This window comes from Thermobia domestica, chromosome 1 (assembly GCF_964235325.1).
Source record: "Thermobia domestica chromosome 1, izTheDome1.hap1.1, whole genome shotgun sequence".
NCBI lineage: Eukaryota > Metazoa > Arthropoda > Insecta > Zygentoma > Lepismatidae > Thermobia > Thermobia domestica.
This window is the reverse complement of record NC_137454.1, coordinates 207,600,049-207,623,566: the sequence shown is the minus strand read 5'-3', so window position 1 is coordinate 207,623,566 and position 23,518 is coordinate 207,600,049. Positions and strand designations below refer to the sequence as shown.

Below are 23,518 nucleotides of genomic sequence, written 5' to 3'. Positions count from 1 at the left end.
AGCAAAGGAGTGCTTCATTTCAATTACTTAATCCGTCGACTTAATAAAAAAACTTGTAATGGTGTAAGCATAGTTTCATCTTTCTCAAATTGTAAAGATATCTAACTGAGGTATAAATAATTTTTGCTTCTCCTTAAAATGTGACTTTAGTTCTTCAAACATGTTACTTAAGTTATCATTTCTAGGAAAAACACACAATCGTTTTAATTTCAGTGCGAAAACATTGATGCTATTAATCTTTCGACTATAAAATTTTTTCGTTAAAATATTTCTCTTTCACAAAACTACAAACCATTCGTGGAAATAAGCACTCACAAGGGAACATCTAATATTGATAATAGCATTGCCCAATCAAACAATGTGCAATCGATAGAGGAATGAAGAAAAGTGAGAAATGCAAAGTTTTACGGGCCGACACCCAAAAACACAGGAGATACAGAGGAAAGAAGGATCTAGAACATGTGAAGATAGCAATGCAAAAAATACACTGACACAGAAAGAACTTCAAAATGATTATCAAAATGATATTTATACAACAGTATAGTAAACAAACATTGTACCCACATACGTGCTCAATAACATCATATGTAATGCAGTGTTGCCAACTGAGAACAAAATGAAGTTTTGTTAAATGGCACGGAACACAAATTATAACATCTAGAAAATGTAATTGGGAGTAGAACCATACCTGTGAAGTCATGATGTACAGTGTTGCCAACGTTTGAATATAGCCCTATATGAATTCCTATATGAATCTCGGATGTAAAAGAGGACATTCAAAGCACGATTCTAACTAGTTAAAACCAAAATATGAAACCACAAACAATAATATAATCACTGAAGCACGAAAATAAGGGACGAAGCACAGTGTCGAAGCAGATTTGCCCAAGTGGAAAATCAGAGCATTGTTCCAACATGCACATGTCTGCTTTAGATGCATATTTTCACTTAAGGTAAATGCTTCAACTGCTTGTTGTCAACTCCCTGTTAGTGTTGCTCACAAAACGGAAGTTTCGCGACGAGATATTGGACGAGTTTCTTCCAATAGGAACATATATATTTCTCAAGACAAGACAAAAATTTCACATCTTTTCAAAATGAGATGGTCCCAAAGTTTGTCTCATGGTTAACACTATTCCTCACCTTCTCACCCAAGAAAAGAAAATCAATGACACACTTTTCATTCAATTTCCACTTGTGAGCACTTCTGCCTGGAGTGCTAAATTATTAAATCCTCTGTTTTGCATAATTTTTACAGAAAAGTGTATTATGTAATACGCACACATACATTTTAAAACCTCCATTCGACAATTCATGTGGGTGAGTTTATTCAGGAAAATTACTGAATAGAGCTTTGAAAAATGAATAACCTCCCGAAAATTTGAAGAATAGTCAACACTGATTCTTAACTTTCCTTCTGTATGTCTGTGTATGTTGCTATTTATACAGTTAAGTTCTTAAATATCCTTCTATCTCGTAATGAAATGTGTTTTATTTTTTTCTTTTTCCTGTCCTTGTGTTGTTTTCACTAGCAATGGCAGTATTTTTAGAAAGGAAGACGAAAAAACTAGTTTGCTGTTAGAAGTGCCTGTTGTTAACATAATGTATAGAGATTAAAATTGCAAATGGGAGCTTTTGAATTTGTTAAATTGATAATGAGCAATAAGCTAAATGCGAGAGGAATATATTTTCCCTTTCCTTATCTCGTGATGAATGCTCTGAATGTTTAAAGATGGTAAGCATTAGGTACATAAAGTATATATATATATATATATATATATATATATATATATATAATATAATATTTGTCCTTTCTTAAAGATACTGTTGATGTGCCCTTTTTAACTGTAATTTATCATGTAAATACAGGACTCTGATGATCAAGTGTTAAGATTGTGATGTCATCATGTCAAAATAAACACTTCCTAGAACAGATTTAAGAAAATTATGTGTGTAATTATAAAGGCAAATAAAATATTTCTGAGTACAAATGTTGATAGTTGATAATACTTTACTAGTAATTATTTCTTTCACGCTATAAATATACACAGTACGACAATAAAGTTCCTGACTGATTTCATAAAGTGAAAAATATTACCTGCTGCAAGTTTTCTACGTAGTCACCTGCTCTCTCGATACACAACATGTTCATTGATACAGCAACTTGAAGCTTTTGCAGAAGTCGTCAACTTGGATGCCCTTCAATCCCCTTGTCACGGCCATTTTGGTGGCCTCCACGTCATCAAACATTGCCCTTGAGGTGAAGTTTCGACTTTGAGAACATAAATAGTCTGATGGAGCTACATATAGCGAATGTAATCAGTGACAGTAAACTATTCTTTTAGCTAAAAACCGCCTGAGAATGCTTCAGTTCTATGAAGGTATATTGTCATAAAGAACATTCCAGTTGTTGGAGCTGATAATTCATGGTATTTAAAAGATTATTCGCTGAAGCCTTGAATACGCGATTATTCGAATACGTCGTTTCATGACCTGTAGATAAAAGATGACATTGAGAGTGTACCTTTTAGGAATAAATTTAGAGTGAATATAACCCTTGTAATTAAAATAAGTAATCAAACAAGACTTTATTCGTGATTTCTGTATACGAACCTTGGTTGATCTTTGCTTTCATAGACTTGACCCTCATTGACGACTATTGTTTGATAAGAAGTGCGTACTTCAAACACTGTTCATCCCCGCTGATAGTAGTTATGAGGAAATCTGTGATGAAGCTGCTATTTTAATGCCATGCGCTTTTGTAACTTGACACACATTACCTCTCCTGTTTAACATTAACAGTGTGTTGTATTAAAACATGCGCACCGTTTTCTTTTCCGTGTTTATTTATGGATGATGTGTATAATTGTCTCCTTATGATATAAAGGATTCTGTTGATATTCCAAACTTAAATGGTTGTCGCTCCAAGATGATTTAGCATTGAATCCAAAGGTATGTCATCACGTCCTGTGCATGGACGTCCTCACAAAAGCGTTTGTGTCACTCTGATGTGCGTGTTCTCGTCAGTGCTCATATGCATTCCCCAGCAAACCACGACTTTGTGTGGTTGATTTTCTCAAGAAACTCGTGCTATATTATCCTGAACATGTCAAAAATACAATCAGTAGCACATGCATCCGAAATCGGACTTCTCTGGCCTCGCGAATCCAAGTGACTTTCATTGGAAGGACATGATTTCTGTCCTACATGAAAACCCATGATTCATCCTTTGTGGAGCTCCTTCGCGGCTAAGCGGTTAACGTACGCGCCTTTGGCGTGGGAGACCCAGGTTCTATTCCCGGCAAGAGCTCATATGGTTCGGATTCCACGTTAATCAGTAGGTCCCATCTCATATAGCCTCGCTGCTGAAAAGGACGTTAAACTCAAAATCAACTTAACTCATCCTTTGTGATTATACTGGGATATCGGATCGTTGACGGCTATTTCCTCCAGTTCCCTGCTGGTAGTGACACGAGTGTCCGTCTGGACTTGGTCTGGAAGGGTTGAGGACGGGCGTCACGAATTTCGCCGATACACGCCGCATCCCTAGGTTTCTAAGGTTTGACAACATGAGCTGATGGAAATGTGTTAACTCCCTGAAATTTCACAGGCGGTCAGTAGAGAATCGTGTCTCACAAGTATACTGAGCTGGGGAGTTTTCTTCTTATTCCGACTCACAGACGGACAGCTAGGGCGAGGACCATCTTTACAGACATTCTTCCCCCTTGAAAATCACTGAAAGGTCGTTGCGCAGCTCACTTAAGCGTCATCGAATACTGCTTACAGCATTTCGTACGTCTCTATAACTGCTTTTCCAAGCTTAAAATAGTTAAGACAGATTCGCTTTTGCTTTCGATCATCCACTTCTTAATCCTGCACGGATTACAATATATTGCATGCAATAGAGTCTCACTCAAGATTACCTAGGCTCAGGTGGACAATAACACTGTAACGTTGCCACTATACCAACGGGAAGGATTTAGAGCTACACATACAGTTAATACTTAAAAAAAAATAAATGAAAATTAAAGGAACAGTCCTTGGAGTTTGGAAGTCTACTGTGTTGAAACTTGTTTTTATTTTATAACTGGGATTAAAGTAAGAACAGTAATACCCAATAAACTAGGGCTATGTACTTCTGTAGAGTCACCAGCAAAAGTTCGCACTTCCATATCTGATATATATATATATATCGCATCTATAGGTAGATAGGTATTGGGTTGATGCGAAAGTTTTTCCTGTTTTTATAACAAAACTGTAGCATGAGTTGATTTCTTAAATCTAATCAATAAAGTATATGTTGTTCTGTTCGATAACCTTTCCCTGTCTCTCCGGTAGCTGCATAATTGTATGCTCATAAGAGTTCTGAGAATTCTGTCGAAAAAACTGATCCAGGTGATTTTTCAAGTTTCAAGTCTTCGAAGGAAATAAAGTTTTTTGCATGTCAAGCCATTCTGAAGCGATTGTTATAAATGGTGGTTAGAAAGCTGTTAACTAATGGAAGGCACTTCACCACATTAAAAAAAAATACCAAATCAGGAGCCTCATTAAGTATCAGTCTCGGCAAAATATTGTATATTACAATGCAACAGGTAATAATGTCTGCTATACCGATTATCATAAAACGTCAATTTTCTGTTGCGTTGACTCTAATCGATACGTAATAGGGGCACTAATTTGTACTCACGCAATTGAGTAGTCACTGGACAAGACACTTTGTATTGATAGTGCTGTTTTCACGTAATATCGTGAAAACAACTGGGAAGCTACTTCAATGAAAAGCATATCGGATTCTTGTCAAGAAAACCAGACCCAGCTACGATTTGAGTATGTACAACATCTACTTCTTCCACCAATTTCAAATCTGGCTTTTCAGTTTTTTTAAGCCCGACGTGGTTTTAGGACAGTGGAAGCGTCATTGCAATAATTTATTCCTGGTTCTGTTTAAAGAGCCAGCTTAAACTAGTACGTAGTTTGTGATTCTTTTTGCTTTTAGAGATACGAAGCTCATCCAGAAAGTAACTTTCTCACCCGGTCCGTAGCTAGGAAACCGTGTGTTGCACGAAGCGACTGCATGCACGTGAGAGAGCAAGGTCCTAGCATGGCGTATGCACCAGTGGAGCTTCCCTAGTGCTTTCAGTAGCGTCGTAGCAGTTGTTGAAGATGGACGTTCCTATTCCAGCTCCTGCTCCAGCAAGAAGATGATCCGTTTCTGGTGTAGACAATATGCAACAGGACGCCAAAATGTGCACGATTAGAAGCACAGTGGGAGGCCAACCGTCATCACAGACCGTGGGAAGTCAAATCTGCTTCTCATGACGTTAGGCCCATAGACCTGGCAGAGCTGATGATGGATTCCACTCGGCGCTATGCCCTATGTATTCAAAAACTTCGTCACTGCTCGCACTTCGCACGCGACGGGAGCTGGAATAGGAACTTGCATCTTCAACCACTGCCACGACGCTACTGAGAGGACTAGGGAAGTTCTGCTGGCGCTGGAGAGGACCTTATCTGTCACTTGCACGCAGTCACATCGCGCGACATACTGTTTCCTAGCTATGGGACGCGTGGAAAAGTTATTTTCTGGATGCGCCTCGTACTTTGATTTGAATGTTTTCAATTATTCATAGGACAAATGTGATATTTCATAAAACAAGAATGTTTCAATTATGTAAAATAAGGAAGCGAAAGCATGGTCTGGTCCGAAGTCTTATTTTAATAAGAACAAAATACTGTACCTATTTCAATACTACTTACTTAAATAAATAATACTGTACTTTAGTAATCCCAGGTATGTTCTTTATCAGGCGGTTTGTTATTCCCTCACCCAATCAGTTTTGGAGATATTAATAGAGCAAGTGATTATAATTTAGTCATTCCCGAGCATGGGATCTCATTGCTAGGGCTGGTCTACGTGAAATTTGTATATCAACTTTCCAGAAATTAAGTGAAATTTCTAGTTTAACGTCCCACAATTATATATCCTTTAGGCTAAAATAGACGGCTGATTGATGAAAGTGGATGATTATGAAATAATTGGTAGAATGAGAATGTGGGAGAAAATGAGAGAATGCCAAAAATAAACGGACATTATGTTGTCTACCACAAATTCACATGGTCTTGGATCGAACCAGGGGCCTCTAGCACGAGAAGTGAGCTTTCTACTACTGAACCACCTTTCCTCTTTAACTTTCGCTGGGCCGCGTTTAGTTGCAGCCAAGTGAAAGTGAAATATTTCGCAAATAGGAAAAAAACAAAATTCAAGAGTATAAATAACTGTGAGGACATTTTTTTACGTTGTCGTTTTTTAAACATACTAAACAGTACATCTGGACTGAAATATTAAGAACAGCAGCTGCATAACGTTACCAACTTTTCACTAATCATGGTTGAGCTTAATTTCATGTTGCAGCAAATTAAAAATGCCGGGAAATCCCCAACAACAAAGAATCATATATTTTTTTTTCTGCTTCGTTTGCCTTGATTCCATCATTTTATTCGTGCTGCTAGTTACATGGGATGGACTGTTGCCAGAATACAATGTCATTAAGGAACTACCGAAGAAGAAGGATCCCGCATTATAACTAAGGCACACATCCAAGTTCTTTATAAATTCTTGTACTAGAAAAGAAACAGTAAATTGCGTACTTGTTATGATAATTTGAAAAGTAGAACTTAATGTAAAATGCAAAAAAGTTGCGAGAAAGAAGTAAGTGTTCATGTAAAACTATCTTTATTTGAATTTAAAAATTAGATCAAAATTTTAAGTTATGATTCAGTTTAATTACGGTAATTTATTTATTTATTATTATGTGTGGTCTTGTTGGAAGAAAACCTAATCGTGCCCTCATTTGTTGCAACGTTACGAGTATATCCTGTGCTTTTAGCTTGACTTTTAAAGTCTTCTAGATTAAGACATCGAAATTATTCATTATTCGTGCAGTCACTTTGAAAAATAATATTCCCAACAACTGCTTTTCTAATAACCCTCCAATAGATGAGAAGGGAGAATGTAGTACTTCTTTCATATTTTTACGTTAGAGAGAAGGTACGAAGGTATGACATGCACACATACACACGCGTTTTGTATATATGTTAGTAAAGATAAGGATAAGAATAAAATATGTAATCTCCCTGTCGCTTGCTAATTGTAATGTAAATTATTGTTATAATACATTAGACCAGTGACGCCTAACCCACTCTAGCGTGGTCCCGGGTTCGATTCCTGGTGGGGGGTATAGTTGAGCGAAAAAAGTGGTTCGGATTCCACTATAATCAGGTTCACGTCCTTTCCTAGTTTTCTTTGCTTCTCCTGGTCCTGAATGTGCGTGTGCCGCGTATTATGAAAAGATATATTTATTGTACGAATGCGATGCAGCTCTGTTTCGCAAAATCGGCGATGCAGGAAATAGCACATTTGATATAAAATTGCACACAATATGTTATTTTTTTCGTACACTATACAATCTTCAGCATTTATAAGTTCAGATATAAATGTAAAATTGTAAGTTCTGCATAAACGTAACAATTGCGAGATCATTAGGTATATGTGATAGTCATCTTGTTTAGGATCTCTTTCGGTATTGAGCAATGAAAAGTAGCAAGATAATTTGTGGGAACAGAAAAAGAAGGAAGAAAAGTAAAAGAAGTAAAATAAGATTTTGATTGATTAATGTAATTAACTTGTAGATATTTCGTTGGTTTTGAGTGATTAACTGATTATCTTCTTTGGTGCTCATGGCGAAAAAATATACATCAAACACACTGAGATAAAAAAGAGTAGAAAATCTTGAGAGAAAAAATTTAGCTGAATTCTATATTATACATAAGATTTTTTTGTATCAAGGTACAGTACGTACAGATTTGTGATTAGCCAGGACCAATCTGTACAGTCGCAAATAGACGAAAATAATGTATGTGCTCCGTCGGCACATGCAGAATACAAAAAATCATGGGTATACAGTTTGGATATCTGAATATCCGTACATGAACTGGATTATGTATGGAAACTACAGTTCCATCCTTGTCTGTGATCTAAATTTTCCTTCTGGCTGTAAATAAGCGTACGGGCAGAAAATTTGAGTCCGCAACAGCATCTAGAAAATCTGTACGAAACATACGTTCAAAGATACGTAGTACGTATGCACTATGTAGTCTGATCTGGCTCCAACGTAGTATGAAAAATCTGCACCACAATACAGATTGCAGTTCGCCTGTCATGGCAGGAGTTGCGCTAAGGAAGCCGCCCGTAGCCGAAATCTACGAATTTTCCTTCTATAAATGCTCTCGATTTTTGTCTCCGTGCAGATAACCTTGAACTTTTCTTTATATTAACGTTACTCAATTTGTTGTACGGTTTCGCGGAAAACAAGAAATCATAATTATATTCAGGTAAAAAATGTCTAACAAAGTCGGTGGTACACATACCAGATTTGAAGTAAAGTTGTTGTAATTATACCTGAAGTAACAATGTTCCAATATATTACCGCGTGCAAAATTCACACTCGTTCCTCTTACACTCCTACTATGTATCCTTCAGATTGAATTGCTGTAAATCTGACATTTCTATTCTCTGAAATAAGAAAGTTTCTTTATACCGAAGAGTTGATTAATTTTCAGTTTAGCGTCCCTTTTCAGCAGCAAGGGTATATGAGAGGTGGACATACAGCTCAACGTGGGATCAAAGCCACAGGAGCTCCGGCCGGGAATCGAACCCGGGTCTCCCATGCCAAAGGATGCGTACACTGATCGCTTAGCCACGAGGGAGCTCACATAACGTTTTAAATCTCAACATGTAATATTTAATAGTAAATTAATATCCCATTTTCCCCTTCAAAATACGGTTTTAAAACGTAAACGCTGAAAACTTTTCTCACGATAAACCAGAGCTAACTGTGGTTACTTCCATTTTCTTAAATGTTCCCGTTATTTTGATAACCATCTATATATTTATTCATTATATTTCCATTGATTACGGTAATAAGGATTTAAAAGATTATCATATAACTTAGATAATGATAATAGATGTGTGTAGATGTAATAGAAGTGATATTGTATCTTATTCAACAATACTACACATATACCGTAGCATATGCACTAGAAAATAGCACTACAGTAGCTAATGATACTATTCACAAGTGGAGTTCGAGTTCACATATGAAAAGTCCTCGTCGAACTATGTTATCGCATAGTCGATCCTTTTATTTTTGCGAAATATTCGCATAACATGCCTAATACGTTGCATTAGGACTGTCCTATTTCCGTTTCTGTGGGAGTTTAAGAAAAAAACTATCGTCACCTACTTCAAGCATATAAATAATAGTAACATTAAAACTTAATATTTCGTTTCATTAATCTGTATCAGAAATAATTTTGTTACAGACTGGAAAATGTTCACTCCGAATACTTACGGAAATAGCACACTATGATATTCGTAAAATTATTAAATATACTGCATGTAATGAGATCAACTATTTTCATTTAATCCCTACATCAATTGCTCGTCGAAGATATTTATTATCCTGTGAAGATGTAATATGAATTAATAGTTGAATTGTTGATTAGTAACTTTTTTATTGGTTAAATTCTTATGATTGTTCCTTTTTTTCTTTACAGAGATATAGTCATTCCGAAATCAAAATTAAAGGCGGAGGAAGAAACGAAGATTGACGACGATGAAGACGAGGATGATGATATGTTCTACGATACAGAAGATGATGAAACTGACGACGAGGATGATACAGTGTCGTAAGTACTCAGTTTTAATAAAAATTCTTTTATTTTACTTGGATGCGTTAGTAGGCAACAGGCCCGTATCCACGGGGGGCAAGGGAGGCGGCCCCCTAAATTTTTACTCCCCCCTTAAAATTTTCACGGAAGGCTTGCAAAAAATCTTGATTAATTCTATGTATAAACACTAAGAATAAAATGCAGCATAAAAGAGATTATTCCAAGAATTTTTCCATTTTAACTATTTGAATGAAACTCGAATCATGAACTCGAATGTTGAATGAAACATTTCAACTCGAATCTCGATATGAAATGACACAACACATATTGAAACAAGTTTTCCGAAAAGAAGGAATATGTTCATAATACTTCACGCCACAGTTGTAATAGCGATCTGGCAGGTAGACGTGTGAAGTGCTTACTGCTAGCCAAATCATAAAAAAAGGAGCAGGAACAAAGCGCTTATCTTTTGTCGATTGCAGTAACGGCGGTAGGTTATTGTTATTCTATTATATAGTTGTAGTGCATACATGCATTGCAAAATCCTCGTCAACGGCAAACCTTAGATTAATTGTGGAACAATTAGTTGTGAAGTGAATTAAGATCTCCGAGTTCCGTTAAAGGCGACTGATTCTAGTAAATTATTGTGATGTGATATGTAAAACAAGAACTGCGATGGAACATTCACCGAAAAAGTAATGGTTGCAAAGACTTTCATGTTTGTTCTCGTAGAAGAATAAAGTTAAGCTAAATTACCTTAATTAGATGTGTAACTGAGCAAGTGAACATATTTAACGTTTAAGGATTAAATTCTGGATTGTGGAGCCAGGACTAGTAAAAATTTGCAAGATTTAGAGGAGAAATTAAGTAGCAGAATGTTTTGTATTGTACTTGGGGTGGGGGATCCCGTAGAAGTAGCTAGTTTTCATATAGAAACGTTGTAGATTGGAACTATTTCTTAGTCGCGTACGCGTAATAATGTTGTAATTCAACATGAAAGAAGCAGTTATGCTTTTACTCGATACTAGATGGGTTTAGCGTTTTACTTACTGTACATTGAGACAAATCCGTTCTCCGAATAGTGGTATATTGTATAAATATACGGAATCCTCTTGCTCACTACAAAAATCAGAACGGAGCATACGTTATCCGTATGCTACATAGGCACTACCTTTAGGTGTTACATCATGCCGTTGCAGGATGTGTGATGTCTAACAGTCTTCCTTATATTACTTACATATATGTATGTTACCTTCGTCAGCTATATGTTATATACGTCCATTTGTATGTGAGTTCCTGACCGCCTATATTGTTTCATACGGAAAGTACGTACAGATGGAATACTTATACAGAAAGTATTATAAAACATGCATTTTCAGTTATACGTTTGCTGTACGTTTACAAATGTAACACACGATATTATGTACGCCACATACATTTTTTCTCAGTGTAGCTTTAAATAACATTATAGTACTTTTTTTTAGCTGTTTTGGTATGTGTCTTCTTGGTATAGTGTGCAGGTGATTCATTTATATAAAACGAGTTTAATTTAAGATTTTAAACAAGAACTTACTATAAATATTTTTTTTTAAATACAACTGTAATTGTAAACAAGGGATTACTTCAAAGTTACCCGTCCACCTAATTTTCAACAAAAACCGTAATAAAATCTGCAATCATCAATTTCTACTTAAACTTGACTCATTTTATGTTCTATTACGTTACCTCGAGGATGGGAGTATGGGGGCCAACCGCAATTACATATGGAAAATCCGTTATTAACCTACAGGTGAGACTGGCAGGCCGCGCGGAACACGGTTATGGGTAGTTAGTGGGGAGTGCGGAGTTGAGAGGGAAGAACGAGCGAAGCGAGAAGCCGAAGTAAGATGGGATGACGCACTACTAGGTTACTTAGGTTAGGTTATGTCTACTTCCCACTTACCTTAGTACTTAGGTTTGTACAGCTCTCCTATCTCAAGCAGAAAATCGTGAACGATTGTTGGTGGTCCTTGTTCTTTCATTCATTAACCCATGAATTTTACACATATTCAAAAGATTAACCTCATTATCAACATCATGTTTTACAAATACTGTATTAGTATTGTCAATTCACATCGAGCGCAAAGATCCTGTACACTTGCTGAAAATTATCCATAATCCAACCGTCCTGAACCTAGAGACAAGTAGTTCCCTCTACTTGCGAATTAGTCTCGTCTTTATAACTGCTTATCAAAAGATATTACAGATAAATTACGCCTTACTTACATGTTATCAAGCGCACAAGCAATCAAATTATCAATTTCTTCTAGGTAAATTTTCAAAAATTTGATAAAAATGGATGGGCAACCTCGCAAGTTAACCCTAAACAAAAGTCTAGGTAAAGTTTAATTTCCTTATTTCACAGTAGATCATCTCTCGTTTTTGATCTTAATGTTAGTATTACATGTGGGACTATTAATATATATATATATATATATATATATATATATATATATATATATATATATATATATATATATAATATTATATTATATTAATTCTAATTCGTGTAGTTAGTAACACCTATTTAATAAAATTTACGTCTTTTTCATGTAGATTACAGAATTTTAACTTAGTGTGTGTGTGTGTGTGTGTGTGTGTGTGTGTAGAGGGGGATAATAGAATTATGTAGAAGCAAATTACTTAAACATTCAAGAGCAAATATGATGAATTGCTGATGTTACTATTTAATGAACTATAATATGGTTGGCTTCCTCCCCCCCACTAACTTCTACCGGGCCCCCTCTACATTTTTGGGCTGGCTACGGGCCTGGTAGGCAACCGGTCATTATGCAAGTCCTAACTTTTTAAATATTGTTTTTTCGTTTTAAAACAACTAATTGATACTCGTGCATAGTATCAATCAAACTACCGTTTACTCAACATTTCTTTTACACTACTTTGACGGAATAATCTACACAACAATTAAATATAGGGTTATTCAAAAGGCTTTGGATCATCTGGCAAATTTTTGTTTCTTAGTTGCCGACATTGTTTTGTATTGTTGCTCTACCCACAAACATTTCGATTGTTGCCTTAGTCTGAATTTCTCTCATTTCTTCAATATGTGTCTAGCCATGGAGCAGTTTGCTATAGCGCAACGTGTGCTAATTGTGAAAACTATTTATCAGAACGGAGAAAGTTATGTAGCAACTGTCAAGCGACTTCGCGCGGTTCTAGGGCGAAATGAGGCACCGAATGAATCAACAGTTCGTAGACTTACGAAAAAGTTCATTAAAACGGGTTCAACAGTGAACATCAAAAGCCGTGTGCATAGTCGTAGTAGTCGTTCTGAGCAAAATATTGCGATGGTTCGTAACAGTGTGGCTGTTTGTTCGTGAAATTCGCTATGATTTCCTGACTGTGTTATTGCATGCCAGCACAGTAGGGGAGGTCATATGTCCGACGTCATTCACCATACCTGAAATCGGAATGTATGATAAACATGTTTATAAATTTTGTTAGTGTGTTTTGAAAAAATAAAATTCATAATTTGATGTAACAAAAACAGCGCGATTTTTTGAATAACCCTTTATATCCTGAAACATGTCTGTGTGAAACGTAAAAATTTCAATGTATTCATTAAGTTGTGCTGTTGGTTATTTGGTTAATATCTTTAACACACATTTTGTGTTGCAGAAAACACTATTAAATTCATTATTTTATTTTATAACTTGATATACAATATTTCCGGGTATAGTTCCATCGTTTCAAATTAATTTTCCACGGTACTAAAAAGTTAAAAATAGCAGTTTTTATTACTACACTATATACTCAAAATGCATTATATGATGCACTTAAATGTGTTTTATTTTTCACACTTTTTTCTACATTACTAATTTAGTACAATCATTTACAAAAAGAAAGCCCTTATTTGACAGGTTTCTGTTTCATTTTTAAATACATTTTTATATCCTACTCATTCAACTATTTCGTTGTTTTTTCGGTTTTCTTTAGGAGTTTGATGTAATCCACGGCCATAGTTGAACGATTAACTCTCGCTTCATAATCTGGAAATGTCGTGTTCAAATACTTCTGTTTGCATTGGCGGATCTAGAAAGGAAAAACTGGGGGGAGCAGCCAGAACCCAGACTATGATTGATACATCATGAGTTCTATATAAATAAGAACAAATTATTTTCATCATTCAAAAAACTGGGGGCCTAGCCCCTCCCTCAGCCCCGGGCTGAATCCGCCGCTGTATGTTTGTCGTTGTAACTTTAACTGTTTGCCAATTATATCTGGCTGTTGTTAATAAATAAATAAATTACTATATTATTTACACAGATCGAGCTCAAAGAACAGTTAGATATGAACTTCACTCGGAACGCAGCATTTGAAGTTGCCAATTTTTAGATTGAAGAAAGAGTCAAGTGTCAGTTTTTACGACTTACAATATGTCTCTGTGTGTAAAGTACTTTGTTTATCAATGCATTTAAATGATATTGTGTTGGATATGTTTACTATTCTACATCAGTAATGGCTGTTCGCCATTGAAGTGTGCAGGAAGGTCTAGAATACTAAATAAGTATCGGTCTATTTAGGACTATATTTTCAAATTCAACACAACTACTATACATAATTGTCGAAACAGTTGAATTCAACTATACTTGTAATAATGTTTATATACTAGGTAAAAGCATAGGCAACCATTGAAGAATATAAAATTCTTCTATTCATATCTACTGGATCGTAGTTATGAGAGTAGTACAATTTATAATGGTATCGTATTTATTAATTATTATAACAACTGTAATTATTATTTATTCAGGATACACATGTTTATCCAAGTTAATTATGAAATATGGAGTTGAATAAGGTATTCATTTCGTTTTTGAAACGCTGAACCTCCCACTTGCCTGGCTTTGGAACTAAGTGTATATCTTGATAGATATGGTTTAAAATAGTCTTATCTTTTGTCGGCAAATAAGAAAATTAATTCATTAGGTGCTAAAACTATAAGATCAAGTCTCCTATTGACATTTTAGGATAATATGAGCTTTCCTAACACAGTCATTTTCTTAGATGGTGCAAATAAGGAAACTGGATTTCATTTCCAGACCACCACGGTTGCCAGGTACCTAGATTACTAGAATCACCTGGATTACTAGAATCACAGTAGTGAGACTCCAGAAATTCTCTTTTCCCTTTGCAGCGATAGACCTAATATTGGCCTAGTTCGTTAATGAAGCCAGTCTGTTAACATCTTGTGGGTAAAGATTACTTTAACAGTAACCGTCCATATCCAATTCACGAATAAATGTACATAACGCTAATATGCAAACTTTAAAACATTTAAGAATTACAGGTTGCATAAATATCTAGGAGAAAATAGTTACATACTTATATTCTTAATTCTTATTATAGACGCAAGCCCATTCATTCACAGGTGTAAGTTTCGTGAGATCATCACTTTTACTTCCTGTAGCAGAGTGTATTATCTTCGTGGTTGTTCGAAGCAACAATTGTTCTTTAAGATCAGAAATGTAAAGCACCTATAGATTAACGCATTAAGAGAAGATGTACGGCTTTCGGTATTGTCGGACTCTAGTGGCCATATTCTGCTTTGGTTTCACGGTACACATCCAAGATTTGGTCTATACATACATCGTGGACTATGCTACATTTGTACAGGTTTTCTGGTCATACGCCTCGCTACTGTGTGGATAACAGGCTAGTTAAATTACGAAAACAAAAAAATATATATATGTACCTTTTTCTCGGAAACCATATACTGAATTTTCTGGAAATTTGGACCACTTATTTTATAGTTAATGTGATTGCTGTGAACCAAAATCATTAATCTATTTTAAATAGTTTGCTTGTGGCAAATTTATTAAATTTTGTCGTTTTTCTCTATACTTTTTTTTTGCGATATATCCGAATGTATAATAAACAATTACAGGAGGTAACATAATAATTCTGGTTCACAAAATACAACTAAATATAAGCAACATATGTGCAAAGTTTCATTGCATTACATAGAATAGTTTTTTTCAGAAATAGGTACATTAATGTTGGAAAATGTAGTTTTGGGAAAATTCGAAACGAAAATACACAACGCAGTCTGCACTCAGGAACATTTATATGTTCTTAAAACGCTCCATATCCTAAGACTTCGTCATCTTGTGTATCCTCGTCTGCTCTTTTAAGTCTCCCTTCCTTAATTCTTTCTTCCTTTAAAAGCTCATTCATTGACATCTCAGCTTCGGCTAGTTTCTTCTTATCCATATCCTTCAAATTTTCCAATGTGAATTTTAACGACGTTATTCTTAGTTGTTCCAGTACATTAATTCGCAATGAATAACCATTATTGAAACATAAAGTAGCATCATATACTGTTTATTTGTAGAACTTTTGAACTTGCGAAAGCTGTTTTGGGACAGCATTACCAGATCAAAGAATTAAAACTTTCATTTGGATTCTGTGTTTTAGCATGTAGACATTTTTTGGATGTTTTGGGTCTGCAAGTGGTCTAAAAGTAGACTTTATCGTATTAATCTTTGCAGCTTGTGTGAGTATTGATTAAATATATTACTACTAGATATAGGGAGTATCTGAGGCTATACACTTTTCCAGTTTCTTGTCCTCTCTTATATCCATACCAAGATTGTATGCCCCTTGTGTGTTGGATTTTCGTCAGTTGAAGACTTATGGAAAAATATAGCCCACACTGCCTTTTTCACGCTTTGTAGGTCACTTACGTTCACTCTTATTGCCTTGTCATAGTATACTTGTAAGGAATTAATTTTCTTCCTTGTTACTGAACTCACACATGAACTCAATGTGCGATTTTATGTATTATGTAATATTAATTACTCCTAATGTCAAAAAATATACTAATAGTGATGAAAAATTTCGCAGGCAAACTGTGGCTATAGTAAACAATGAAAAATAACGACACAGTTGGGTAATGTAGATCAAAAAAACTTTCAATGTCCAAGGAAATTGGATTGAAATATGACGTATATCAAAAAGAAACGGAAAAAAATTAACACATATCTGCATATAAATAACGTTTTGAGAAGGTTACTGGAGACATACACACTTCAAACTTTCTGAAAGTATTCTACAGGTATCATATATAAGGAAACATATAAATCCAAAAATCGAACATTTTGACCCCAAAGACGTACATCCCCCTTGATGTCTCAAGAAAATTTACGAATCAGTGTCTCTATATAGAGGAAAATTTCCCTTATCTAGTGAAGCTTGGGAACTAAATTTAGTAAATAGGAAAATAAGAGAATTTTAAGACCAAAATGCTGAAATTGAAGGAAATAATCAGGTTGATTTACAAACCGAATTTTATGGCCTGTTTTATTTCTACTTTCTATTGAGGAGAACTGATAAAGGACTTCCTTCAGTCCCCTTTGAAGGTTCTTTTTAAAACCTGGCAAATGACCTAGCAGCTGAGTCCGTTCTCGTATCACTACTCTGGGGAAAGATGGGAGTATTGAGGGAGGGAACAGATCACAGAGCTTACTTAAGGTCATGTACACCCTCTTGCTCGAATTCAATACCCCATATAAATCAAGTAAGCTATTGTTATAACTACAGAAAGACCAGCATGTTTCCAAACTCGGGAAAATTTAACTGAAAAAGGTAAATAGGTCTGTTTTTTGTGTCGTTGATAGCAAAGAAGTTTTGTAGAATCAGACAACAAATAACAGACACGAATATTGTCATTGATGCCTACAAACAACCAAAGCTCACAATCATCGCAGAGCTTCTCTTCATTTTATCAGTAAACTAGCTGAAATGCCCATTCTTTGTGCTAGAAGAATGTTTATGCAAAACATTTTAAAATACAGGACTGAGTAGAAAAAACGATGGGCAACGCCAAAGGCGTTCCCACCTGCTTGAAATGAAAGTTCTTCGCACGGGAAGAAGTGGTTTATGAGAGTATTCAACCCCTTCCGGAGAATGAATTTATGGGAAGTACTTGAACTCCTTCCTCAGTGGGATGCGCATTTCATTCAAATTGTTACCCCTAGTATGTAGGCAACCAATATTGTTTTAAGTTATGAAGTGTTGCCTAATATTTTGGGGACTTGTGAAGATGTAACTTCGTTCCACTCATCTCTAGGGCTGCTAGGAGCATCTCACCCCACATTTTCCCCTACATTTGAGTCATACATCTGCCAACTTTTTTAGTTGAAATTCCTCGAAGCGTTCCAGAGTTATTCTGTAATATACATACATACAACAAAAAATAAATTAAGGTTTATACTCATAGTTCGTTCCAAATTTGTCCGTTCACCATTATTTTAAGGACATTCTCTCTTTTTTAAGGTAATACTGTAAGTACCGCCCTGATATTGATACTGATTGAAGTTCCTTGTTTTTTTTTTTTTTTTCACAATGTAAAATATTTATTCAGAAATCTCTCTTTCTGATTACTACTGGTTTTTGATAAATATCTTGAAGGTAATTTTCGACAGCGATTGGATTCTCATATTCATGCCTGGTTTTTATCTATCTTTTGCTAGAGGGCTCTTTGTGTGTGTGCAATTTCTGATTGCGTATCATTTTTCACGTTTCTTTCTTTTCTTCTCCAACTGCGTCATACATACGTCGAATAGCGCATGCAGATATATTTTACTGCATTGATTCCAATATATATATATATAGAACCACACTCATACATCATTTTATATTTTCATGGGCTTTTCTTTTTTCCAAAATAAATTGGAAGATGCCGGTGATTATGACGAAATTCTGTGCTATTGAAAATAGCCTCTGCTTTGTAACGTGATGTTTTTGAAGTCGTTAGCAACTTTTGTATAATATAGGTTTTATTTTCATGTTTGGCTAGTATTAGAATTAATTTGCGTTGAAATTGTTTGGAAACCGCTTCTGTCTTTCTTGACCATTCTGTTCTCTCTGTTTTGTTTCCAGTAGTTGTTTCTATAACACGCGAAAGCGTCGTTAGAAATTAGCTAAATTTTCTTTTCTTTAACTCTCTTTTTCCAATAGTCTTTTTGTTACTGCACTTTTAAGATTCTTCTAAATATAACATCTGGGAATATAACGTTTGGGAACACTATTATATCTTCTCCTGTCATTGTAGCTTTTAAACTCCTGTTTTTACAATGGAAGTTCAGTAGTTCGCTTCATGAACATTTACGGGTATAATTTCGCATTCCAGATAGAAATATTTTTTTTAATATTAATATTTTTTCTGTAACTCTTATATGCCGTAATACTTTTTTTTTTGTAAAGTTATGTATCTCAAAGAATATTTCATGCATCGGGTGCCAAGCACTTACCTATGTAGTAGTGGTATCACTAACATTAATATTACTAGCCTAAGTTTACAATTGTCTGATTTGTTCTTGTGATAGAATTAGGCGTATTTTTTTTTAATTTCTACATCTCGAATTTTCTATAATTCGAAATGTTTTGAGCTTACGGAAATCACCTCGAGATATCGAAGTTCACTTACTTTGCATAAACAGATCAGACAATACGCAGAAATTCAATGGTCTTCTAGTAACCCAATTTTTTTTGCATTGTGCATGCAATATTAACTAACAGTTAGATCTGATAACTAACAGTTAGATCTGAAATTACCGTTTCCGGATATGAGAATCCTATAACCTTTTTCGCCTTGGCTTTGAGCATGATTCTTATTTCTATCAGTTTCTCTTACATTATTGAGTCTAATGTGAGGAATTAATCTGAGGAACTGAAGTTCTAGTGAACATCCATCTAAAACATTACCACGCATGAACTAATTTATATGTGTGTGAGAAATATCTGAAAACTATGCTTAGGAAGAAATAAGTTGAAATCTTTAATTGACTTAACGTCCCATGAACTTATAGAGGAAAGGGGGGCAAGAGTACGCAAATTTTAATTAAACTTATATATTTTGGTAAAAAATAGTTACAACGGAAAACTTTTACATGGAACACAAAACTTGAACTCTCCTTTACGAAATGTGAACTCAACTTTTATATACCTCTGTCCTTGGAGGAACTATAATTCGTAAAATGAAATCATTCAAATTCGTACTCTTGCCCCTATATGTGGGGCAAGAGTACGAAATCAAAGGGGCAAGAGTACGCACCCAAAAAAGTATTAACAATTATCACAGATGAAGGTGCCTACTCCTTCATATGATGTGCATTGTTCATGCCATCATTCATGGCATCTTGCGCACTTGATCCAGTCTTCTATTGGTGGATCACTGTAGATGATATTGCATAATGAACACTCGTATACTACTTCCTCACTGACCTGAGGAGTTACCTTCGGTTGTAGCTTTCTTGGTGCAAGTTGATGTTTGCCTTTGCTCTTTAGAGAGCGCCGTTTCAGAAGTTCTGCTTGAAAGGAGAGGATGTCAGAATCTCTGATTGACCTCGAGAAGATCAAGATTTTTGGTTGTGGGCTTGGGACAGTCGGAGGAGGACTGACAACCACCAAAGGAGTGCATGATGTGGACGGTCTACATAGGCCCCTGCTTACCTCCAGTGAAGATCCAGTTTTATTGGTTGGAGGTTTGGTAACAGATGAACGAGCAGCCGGCAGAGGAGTGTTTGATGTGGATAATCTGCATGAGCTCCTGCTTGCTTCTAGTGATTATCCAGCGTTACTAGTTGAAGGTTTGGTATCAGATGAATGAGAACGAGCAACCGGCTGAAGAGTGTTCGAAGTGGACAGTGCGCATGAATTCTTGCTTGTTTCTATTGAGGATCTAGCGTTAGTGTTTGAAGGTTTGGTAACAGATGGAAGAGGACGAGCAACCGGCTGAAGAGTGTTCGAAGTGGACAGTCCGCATGAGCTCTTGTTTGTTTCTAGTGAGGATCTAGCGTTACTATTTGAAGGTTTGGTAACAGATGGAGGAGGACGAGCGACTGGCAAAGGAGTGCTTGATCTGGATGCGCCGCATGGGCCCCTTTTTACTTCCAGTGAATCATCCGATGAACGATTTTGGGCTCTATTCAGATCTGATGCTTGATTTGTTGCTTCAGGAATGGTTCCATCTTCAGAGCTGGCTTCTGCATTTAAGTCTACCACATCCACAATAGAGGGAAGAAAATCTTCTTCAGTGAACACATCTGGATTCAGTAGGACAACTCCAGATTCTTGAAGGCTGGATACCAAAGGTTGCAGCTTTTGTAGTAAGCCTCAGTAAGCAAACTCGCAACTTGGAATTAGGTGGGATGGATGATTCCTCATCCATTTATCACACACTGTTGAATACCAGGATTTCAGCGGGTGAAAACAGGAGCGATCTAATGGTTTCAAATTATGGCTGGTATGGGATGGTAAACTCAACATCACTATCCCATTTTGCCTGCAGAAATCAATCGCCTCGATTGAAATGTGGGAGGTCTGATTGTCAACAAGTAACAATACCCTTTTCGTAACCGAATTTGATCGCACACATTGGTGTAAATAATATAACCATTCTACGAAAAGTTGAGTTGATGAACCAGAATCAGATATCATTCCCACAGAACCCGGCGGCGAGCCATCGAATAATTCTTGTTTCATTCGTTTTCTGGGAAATATCTGGGGAATAAAGGAACCAAATGCACTCACCAGGAAACAGCTGTTATGTTAACTCCAAAATCACAGTTTTATTCACTACTGATTTTTATGAGGAACCACATTTATGCCAGTTTCGTACATATTGTAGATATCCCGTAGAGAAAAGCCGTTTTCCCTTACAAGATCTTTTAGACAATTAAAAAAGCGTTCAACTTGTGGCTTGCTAAAACCACGAGCTCTCCCCAGACTAGTCTTTGAAGGCTGTCGCAAAACAAGTCATATGTCTACGATGGAAAGACTTTCTAATCTCTTCTTGCCATTCGATTCGCATGGCTAAAGGATATGGGGCAACTAGTTACGTTCAGCAAAATTGTATGCCATTCTTCTTAGATCTTTTAAAGTTAAGTCATAGAAGAATTGATCCAGTAATGTGATATATTCCACTAATTCGTTCTCCATTTCTTTGGTAAATAGGCCTACTGGCTTTATTGTACCTAAAGACGTTGCAGATTCTCATTTAAAAAAAAGAAAAGAAAAATCCTTAATTCTCCTTAAATCAGTAATGGGAATGCATAGGATACAAAAAAGATCAGATATTATTTAGACCCTTTATAAAAATATATTTCCAAATTTGGCTTATTCCATCAGTTACAGAATGCTTGTCACCTACGAGGGTAACTTGAAAACTTCTCGATTATCTTTGATGAAGCTACATATTGTCAAATGTTAGGTTAGGTTAGCTTCATATATCTTTATAGGATCCCATACCAATCATTGGGCTGATACCGTCTTATGCAGAGTCATTTTAACGTATGATTACTAAAGGACTGACTACTACAGAGAACATATGGTAGTCGAACTTTTTAGTATGGCACTAATCACGCGTCAGAATGACTGCATAAGGCCCATTGAAATTTATTACTGAAAGCTACTGACATTTAAGATAAAAAAGGACAAAGCGTAGCATTTCTGAAATCTGAATAAAATAAGCAAGCGTAATGTTATTCAATAACTGCAGATTTAACTATCTCACACGTTTATCTGTTTCGAAAACTCAAACACCACCTTAGATATTTTATGTAAGGAGTGGTATTTAGAATAACAATATATCCCTCATACATTAGAAAATATCAGGATTCTTCAGAATTCTTAACGTTAGAGGCTACATATGGGAACCAGTATTCGTAAAGTTTGCCGTCACTCTATTACAACGGAATTTACATTCTTTTTTGATTGTTAGATCTAAATCAAATTGGATTCTTTTTCATAGGACAGAAGGGGCAAGAGTACGCACGCGTACCCTTGCCCCGTAGATATCTGCGTACCCTTGCCCCCTCACTACACAATTGACTTTCCCGTGATGTTGTACAGCTAACTGTTGGAAGAAAGGCAATTTACTCCATCCTGTCAAACAATGGATATGTTAGAAACTAACGCTTTATATTACTTTGAAATCGTTAAAAAATTGTGTAAGTTATCCATTAATTACTTATGTCCCAATATTATATCAAACTATTAGAAAAACATAAATAATTACCTAGATAACTTGTAGTTTGCCGCAGCTCACTCAAACTTGTTTAGGTTTTAGACGCCATTAACATCAAACTCCACGTGACGCATTATTGCCATACGCGAATATATTCACTTTATTTTAGGGAATCGTATCCTTACCCCCCACGTACTCTTGCCCCCCTCTACTCTATCCTTTAAACCAGTGCTATTCAGCCGGGGATACGCGAAGATGTTTCTTGAGGTACGTAATCCTAAAATAAGCATATTTCCAATATTTATTAAATGATAATAGTTGAAGAAAATTTTGAAATTTTCCATGTTAATGTTTTTGGATGTGCTGTTTATCCCCTGTAAATGGCCTTTTGATTGGAACACTGATTGCCCTTTAATTGGCCTCTATTTGTCGCCCATTTAAATCAACAGAACATGTGTATTACGTTTAATAAGTTCATTTCATTTAATTTCTTTTAAACAACTTCAGGGGTATACAATTGGATGGCGAACTGTGTCTAGGGCTACGCTAGAAAAAAGGTTGAATAACACTGCTTTAAACTATGCGAAACCAGTGCCAAATACTAAGTATAAGTATCCCCGACTTGCGTAATACGCGACTTAGTATATTTGCAGTTACGTAATAAATCTGGAAAATAACAACTACTATTAGAACATTTATATTTGCGGCCTTTACATTGCGTCTTTAACATCAATTGCAGTTTACAACCACATTCGTAATATA

At 35.7% G+C, this 23,518-nt stretch overlaps 1 protein-coding gene across 1 annotated transcript in view; it reads left to right on the top strand.

Moving 5' to 3' along the window:
- The window catches only part of Cow (Proteoglycan Cow), a 745,575-nt gene that overhangs the window by 498,764 nt on the left and 223,293 nt on the right, over nucleotides 1–23,518 (top strand). The window contains exon 4 of the mRNA XM_081769198.1: nucleotides 9,616–9,747. Within this exon, the coding sequence (XP_081625324.1) occupies nucleotides 9,616–9,747 (132 nt within the window). The remainder of the gene's footprint in view (nucleotides 1–9,615; nucleotides 9,748–23,518) is intronic.